Source organism: Opisthorchis viverrini (genome assembly GCF_000715545.1).
Source record: "Opisthorchis viverrini unplaced genomic scaffold opera_v5_544, whole genome shotgun sequence".
NCBI lineage: Eukaryota > Metazoa > Platyhelminthes > Trematoda > Opisthorchiida > Opisthorchiidae > Opisthorchis > Opisthorchis viverrini.
Window position 1 is genome coordinate 27,958 of NW_008752202.1, and position 8,384 is coordinate 36,341.

General features: G+C 46.0%; 1 protein-coding gene across 1 annotated transcript in view; it reads right to left on the reverse strand.

Moving 5' to 3' along the window:
* T265_11642 (hypothetical protein) overlaps positions 1–8,384 on the reverse strand; it is a gene marked incomplete at both ends in the record, with an annotated part of 48,618 nt that overhangs the window by 20,330 nt on the left and 19,904 nt on the right. Inside the window, one exon of the mRNA XM_009178350.1 lies at positions 7,943–7,976. Within this exon, the coding sequence (XP_009176614.1) occupies positions 7,943–7,976 (34 nt within the window). The remainder of the gene's footprint in view (positions 1–7,942; positions 7,977–8,384) is intronic.

The following is an 8,384-nucleotide window of genomic DNA, read 5'->3' on the forward strand; positions in this document are numbered from 1 at the left end:
TACGTTGCACTCATTCGAAACCAGCGGACTACTTATAAGATAGCCGAATGCTACAGCTCGGTGAGGATCGGGTGCTAGCGGTCCTCGTCTGACACTTGTCCTGGAATGAGAAAAATCCGTTTACGCATCCGCCCTAAGGTGAGAAACAACTTGTTTTGCACGGTTTTTTTCTTTCCATTAAGCGTCAGACCTAAAATGCTGCGACGGCCGCACACAGTTTTCTTTTGCCATCGTACGAATTGAGGACAGGTCAGAAAATAACATGAGATAATAAAGGCTTTGTGGGAAGTAAACCAGTTAAGGGTTGATTTTTAACAGCATTGCATCTTACGGATAAGCAAATGGTTAGTCGCAGGATGCCACCGCAGTTGCGAAGTCTGAAACGTTGTCAAAAGGCTCGAGAAAAAGGAAAGTCGGAAATGAATCATTGGATCAAAAGCTCAAGCAGCAAACGAGATCACCAGTCGGTAGGTCACCCACAAGCTAGGTTACCCTGGTAGTGCTACCGTGCCTCGCTACCCGTAATAAATGTAAACAAGCACTTTGAAAAGTACACTGATGACCATCGGTGTCTTTGAAGGGTTGGCCAGGACTGGTAGGGACACGCTGATGTACATCACATGGTCACAGGAAGAAGCAACTCCCCCGTGATAGATGAACTACTCACGCTTCATAGATTACGCTGGTTAGAACATGTACCCCAGATGACAGAATATCGTCTAACTTGCAGAGCTCTTTTCGCTCAGCCCTGTGCTGGATTAAAGCGACCGAGAGGTGCATGATCCGGCAACGAAGTATGAAACTATAACCAGTAAATTGAGTCGAGTCGACAACTGCCAACTCCGGGACTCAACTCACCAATGGTTAATGAAATTAGCAGAAATGGACCAATCGCGCAGTCAGTGACATTTTTGTGACAAAGTTATCGCTAATAAACTGATTCAGATCGACGTAATGCACTGCTCATGAGGTTGCTGAAAATTTTTCGACAGCCCACGATCGGTTTCGCTCTTTTTGGGGCTCATCAGGTAGGCGTAGTTCCCAATCTACGTGAAACCAAACTGCGCGCATTTAGCGAAATATGCTCATTTGCAAGCAAATCCAGTTTTCTGCGAGACTCACCTGGAACCCAGCTGAATCTTGTTCCTAAGCAACTGAATGTGCTACACCAGGCCACCTCGTGTTTCAGTTGGTACGATATTCGAGATATCGAGATAAACGAGGGAATCAGCTGAGTTCCGGGTGAGTCTCCTACAAAACCAAATTTGTTTGCAAATGAGTGTATTTCAAGGAATGAGATTGCATTAATGGCAAACAGACAGAGGATGTCATTCATCTACGAGGAAAACCTGTTTCATACCGAGTTAATCTGTGGGGAGTTGATAGGCAGAAGGATTCTGACAGGGAGGCCCGAATCCAGTTGTGTGATTGCTCCTCTTTAGGTCTGGGACGCCTGGCAACCGCTCAAACCCTCGTACATGTGTGGGATCGTATGACAAATATGCACCAAAGCATTGTCAAAATTGAGCGCTATGTTAGGTCGAAATCTCCTCAGTTTGAAGGTCCCGTGCGATTTGTGATCCTTTTAATCAACTTCAGCAGCCAATTAAGGTGCGCGCACAAGATAGAAAACATCCACAAAACAGTGGGCCAGCAAACTCAGTACACTAGGGTATGCACACTGGCGACAAAAACCGTGACTGTCCGTATTCGGACACCCCCGCGCTGGACACACTCCTCTCATCATAGGATAGTCCGACGCTCTGGTGTATTCAGAATTGGGGGAAATGCATATTGCTAGTCCACACATCAGGAAAGTTCCAGTTGTAATAAATAGTCAAAACAAATCAAAGTTGAAACGGGGCGCGCGCGCACACACAAGGATGCTGATCGACACTCCTCTCATCATAGGATAGTCCGACGCTCTGGTGTATTCAGAATTGGGGGGAATGCATATTGCTAGTCCACACATCAGGAAAGTTCCAGTTGTAATAAATAGTCAAAACAAATCAAAGTTGAAACGGGGCGCGCGCGCACACACAAGGAATGCTGATCGCAAAGGCGGACATTCGCTTGCGTGTGTCTGTACGTCATTCACTCCCACCGTGGCAAGCCGAGTGACAAAAGTGGGTGATCGCGAGGGTGGTGTAGCATGCTGGTGGTGGACTGAGGGAAGCATTGTGGTTGCAGTCCAGTAAGGCCTGGGGGTCGCCGCGAACGTAACGACAGTAACACAACACACAAAAAGTAAGGAACGTGAACATACTGGATAGACGGATGGATCGAAACAGGGTAACGATCTATACGGACCTTGCGCAGGAGAATGACAACTTGGGCAACGAAAAAAACGCTGATTTTTCACCCTCTCCGAAATGAAATGTTGGGAAAAACTATGCTAAACGTATTCCAGCGTGGTTCGGCTATTCGGTGCCAATAATGGTTTGTCAGGACACGAAAACAGACCACCAGAGACAGAATAAAAGTTGGACAAGTGCATCGCCATTTTCGGTATTTCGGAAGAAAGAGAAAAGACAATAATTCGGGGTTACACAGCAGCGCACCAGATATCAAAACATCCTCGCTGTTCCCGTGGGATGTTTTCCTTCCAAGTAGGTACGTAGTTATCATTAACAGACGGGACTTCCTATTAAAGTGGGGAAATTAGTTGCAGTTTTGTGAAAATTCAGGTGTTTCCACTCAAAGGGCGTTCCAGGTAAGATTTGCGCCAATTCGTCCTAAACGCGATTAATCCTGGATTCAAATTATGAATGATATTCGAATTGAGATCGTTCTTAAGTAGGCACGCTTTATCTGGACGTCCTATACATAGATGGAAGGAGCATAACTGGGAAGGGTTTACAGTATTGTTTGAGTGAACAACTTATCCAGGGACTTTTCAGCTGGATTTCACTCAGGGCGTAAATTTCAATTGATGTCAACAAATTGATGTCCCGGATGTTAGAACCGAGCTCAGCGGAACGGCCAAAGTTTACACGCAAGGGGAAAAACCGGCGTCGATCACTCGGCCGTCAATCCAAAGTGAAGTGAGTGTGGCCCAGCGGATCGATGGACCTAATCGATTCGTATGGCCAATTCAGACTTACGCACAATCGCTGTTGGATGTGCATTGCAAAGCACCAAACCGTTGTCTTCAAGTCTTAAATACCGCACTGGTGATATGCACAACTGTGATTACTGGAACAAGTATTGAGTTCTCTCTAAAGCGACGTTACGGTGAAATTCTGGGGCAGACGTATCAACTCATTGAACCATGGAATATTCACCTGCGGTGTTCCATACCACCGTTGCAAATGGTTCGGTAGCCTATGAATTCCAGTTTTTTCACAAGAGGAAGGGAAACGAGATGTCTCAGTGGTTAGAGCGCGAATTTGCTGACTGGAAGACCCGTGGTTCGAACCGGACCTCTGCCTCGCGACTTGGCAACCTGGGAGCATCCCAGCCTTCGTGCCTCTACTGGAGGCATGCCAGTTAGGCACCGAAAGGGTGCTAGAGATGAACGAACGAAGTCCAACAGCAACCAAGACTACAGTCTACATGACTAGTTGTGCAGGCCGACCAAGATGTTTCAATCGGGTCCTGATGATAACAGATTGAACAATGAACTTTTTCATTTTGGTCTCCTCCATCCTAATATTCTGAGTTTCAAATCGGGAAACACCTTCAAATCGGAGCACCTATTGACAGATGAACAAAGGAGCGCACATTTGCATAGTGGATGCTACTAGGTAAAATGAGTAGAATCCACGCCGCAACAAAGCCACTCGAATACTTTGTGTTCAGTGCGTTTGAACAGTGTCTCTCAAGTGGGTAGAATCATCATATTTCCATGTGGGAACGCGGGTATTCTGAGATACAACGTAATAGTCACGCCCGACCAGAAGGGGCTGATCGTTTGAATAACAAAAAGGGGACGACTTCACACACACACACCGTTATCGAATAGAGTAAAATTAGGAAACAAACAAAATACTGTCATCGCCAGACATCCTAGATACCCTGAAGAGAACCGTGGGTCATCATTCCGAACAATGCACGAGCAGTAGACACCATTCACGAGGAACAAAGATCGATTGCATTAATTTAGGCAGATATCGCCAGTGAGGCGAAATGCGGAAAAACAAGGACCTAAAGGACTAAGACCACTATGGAGGCAACACCACGCACTACCCGGCCTGTGACGGACGAAATCGATTGGATGTGCAAGCACAGAGTAGTGCGACGTTCGAGAGCGTGTGGTCAGTCGCGTCATCCGGACCGACAGCCAACACCCGAAACGCACGGGTAAAGTGTGCAGAGTCTAGCGAACACGTACACAGTTGTAAACACTCCGTTTATTGTCAGTAAACTTGGTGTGGTGAACATGAAACCAATTCACACAGGCACACATACGTAGAGAGAAAATCCGGCCATCAAATTGACTGAGAAGGCAACAGCATTAACCGATCGGAGGGAGGCCAGCATACTCAGCCATAACAGAGTTCCAAGTTATTCACAATCAGAAGAAGCAAATCGATCGATGGATTAGAGTTGAGATGAAAAGGTTTTGCTTCCGAATAAGAAAAACGTGATTGACATGCGGAGATATCAAAAAAAGAAATTATGGAAATGGAAGTATGCGGAGTCAGAATGAGGGGAACCCAAAACGTCTACAGAGACACATTTGCCTAAACAAAACAGTCGTGGATAGGCCGGAATTCACACAGGTGTTTTCCCAATCAAACACATTTGGAGGCAGTAGATAGTTTCCCACAAAAAACTAGAAGTCACCTATGAATAAATAATTGCTTTTTTTTGTGGTAATCAAGAAAGGCATGCGATAACCAGCGACATTTTGTACAATGTTAGGCGTGTCACCGTGGCCTAGGAAATTAATAAGCCCTGATCATCAGTTCGAGAGATCTGTTGCGGAATCCATTCAGCAACCAGACCAACCAGGGTGAAGCACCGAAGCAGGTGGGAAGGGAAGTTTGTTAAATCCCTATTTTAAAACACCAACAGAAGCAATCGACTTCTGATACGATCAACTACGTCACCTACTCTTACTGTACACCAGGGGCTCGTCATTGGCGAACGATGGTCTATAGTTTGCACGTAAGTGGTTTCCTATGGCGGGTTTCGCACTTGTTGGCAATAAGCTATCAGCGTCATCAGCAAATACACGACCTCAGTCTTACCAAGTCTGCCTACTAAACACGAGAGCGAAAGTGGTTGAAGCCGGCTGTCTCTGTAGTCGGATGGTCAAGACAGGGCAGTGAGGAAGTAAAGTGTCCTTGTGTTAGAAAATGATGGACAATAGTAGACCGATCCAGGAAAGAAATGCGAAAATCAGATCGACCAATGAGCAGCGTAAGACCTGTCTATGTCGGTATGCATCACATGTGGACGGAAGAGGCACAAGGCAATGAGGCAACACACAATTACGGCCACTTTGTTCACTTAGGCTTGGACAGTTTATTGGCACATGTCTGATTGAGTTAACCAATCGATCAACAACTAATCAATCAAAAGTCAAAACCTGAGTTCTGCTCGACTCAATGGAAAACAGAGAACACCTATTGGGTAGTGTACGGATAACAGCTTCGACACGTTTAAGTCAGCGATAACAGTAATCGATCATTCGGCAACAGAGAAAAGAGTATGCAGTGGTCATAGGATGCATCTCCCTCTCAAAAGCGCCTACGCCGAGGCGCGACCGAGGAATAAAAGAGAGGAGCACTGCATTGCTGAAATCGCCTTTTCTCATTCTACAAAGTACAGGAATGGCTTAACTTGGCGGTGTTGTAGTCAGTACACAAAAAACTCGAGATAAAACTGCCATGCGTTAACGTTCGCGAGTGTCCATCTACCTTCGGTATCATAACGCACCTGGCCTGACGTCAGGCATAATTCAATTGTCTTCAGGGACGGTCTATCATGTTTGAAAATTGACTGTTGGGTGAAGCACCGAAGCAGGTGGGAAGGGAAGTTTGTTAAATCCCTATTTTAAAACACCAACAGAAGCAATCGACTTCTGATACGATCAACTACGTCACCTACTCTTACTGTACACCAGGGGCTCGTCATTGGCGAACGATGGTCTATAGTTTGCACGTAAGTGGTTTCCTATGGCGGGTTTCGCACTTGTTGGCAATAAGCTATCAGCGTCATCAGCAAATACACGACCTCAGTCTTACCAAGTCTGCCTACTAAACACGAGAGCGAAAGTGGTTGAAGCCGGCTGTCTCTGTAGTCGGATGGTCAAGACAGGGCAGTGAGGAAGTAAAGTGTCCTTGTGTTAGAAAATGATGGACAATAGTAGACCGATCCAGGAAAGAAATGCGAAAATCAGATCGACCAATGAGCAGCGTAAGACCTGTCTATGTCGGTATGCATCACATGTGGACGGAAGAGGCACAAGGCAATGAGGCAACACACAATTACGGCCACTTTGTTCACTTAGGCTTGGACAGTTTATTGGCACATGTCTGATTGAGTTAACCAATCGATCAACAACTAATCAATCAAAAGTCAAAACCTGAGTTCTGCTCGACTCAATGGAAAACAGAGAACACCTATTGGGTAGTGTACGGATAACAGCTTCGACACGTTTAAGTCAGCGATAACAGTAATCGATCATTCGGCAACAGAGAAAAGAGTATGCAGTGGTCATAGGATGCATCTCCCTCTCAAAAGCGCCTACGCCGAGGCGCGACCGAGGAATAAAAGAGAGGAGCACTGCATTGCTGAAATCGCCTTTTCTCATTCTACAAAGTACAGGAATGGCTTAACTTGGCGGTGTTGTAGTCAGTACACAAAAAACTCGAGATAAAACTGCCATGCGTTAACGTTCGCGAGTGTCCATCTACCTTCGGTATCATAACGCACCTGGCCTGACGTCAGGCATAATTCAATTGTCTTCAGGGACGGTCTATCATGTTTGAAAATTGACTGTTTCGTTTCTTTCTTCGGATGGCCTAAGTGGTTAGAGCGCGAATTTACTGACCGGAAGGTCCATGGTTCGAACCCGACCTCTGCCTCTCGACTTCCCCTGTCTAGGCTTGAGCAACCTGGCAGCCCTCATGCCTCCTTTGGGTGGCATGGCAGCTAAGCATCGAAAGGCTGCTACAGCTGAACAGCTGCTGTTAGCGCCATCTAAATGAAATGCATTCAGTGCAGCTGGTAGGCGTACGAGTTAGCAAAGCTGAGAGATGAGCCTGTCGTGCGGTTTTTCCCCCACGTGAGCCATGACCTGTGGCTTTAAGTAGTTGTTTTTAAGATCTGTCAGTGAGACACTGCCGCATCACGTCTATGAACGGCTTCAACGGTGATAGTACCGTATTCGATGGTATGTTCAAGGCGAACGTAATATGACTTTCCCGTAGCGCAGGGATAGATGGCCTTGCGACTCTTCTTCAACCCCGTCCATAGTATCAGTTTCGTCCCACATTGCCGGAATGAGTATCTGAATACGTGAATATTTATGGAATAAACCTCCGTACAGAAAAAACAGAAATAACTAATCGAGAGACTTGACATTATTTTACTCGTTCTATCCTCACCAATTGCACAGGCGCGTGATTTGATGTAGAATTGAACGACAAGCACAGGCAAACAACTCTCGGCACCTCAGTTTTCGTTCCCTCACCATCACCTGCTCTTCCCCATGTTTTTCAAACCCTATCCGATGCCGGATAAAATCACAACGAGATATCCAGCAACCCAAGTACGACCCTGAATCTTATACCAGCAGCCAGTATATAGTAACCCGTAACACTGGATCAAATTCTAACGAAATATAGAATGTGAATCAAGTGGTGTCGCAAGCACTGTGAACAACAGCGAGAATAATGGATGGGTGAACATAAAATGCTGAAAGATGAAATCCAGGAAGGAACCGTCGGTGACTAAATGGTAACGAGAAGACACATAAACCGCGACTCACTTTCGTGTACAGAGGCCTGGGTTGAGCACGCGCTCTGAAATCGGAACAGCGGTACGTATATGTAAATGAGAATCAATCGGGTGGGTGGGTTAATCACAAAATACATTTACCATGGGAACAGTTAGCAAAGCGGATAAAGGGAAACCATCACTCACAGACAACCTTTCTTATCGAAGGTGATGGATAGCGTACCACTGAACATCACCATCATCATCGACAGCATGACATCAGTGTTCAACACCGATGCTTCACTGCCGTACAACCATGATTTATTTGAAAGCCTTATTGTAAAGAAAAGAGTAAAGGTGGACGGGGAAGGAACTTAGTGATAGCTTATCACTATCATTCCGAGGTGCCTATACCTCCAGACACTCACTCAGGCGATCTGGAAAGAAACTGACAACAAGAACGCCACTGACATCGGTTGGCAGCCATATCTTGT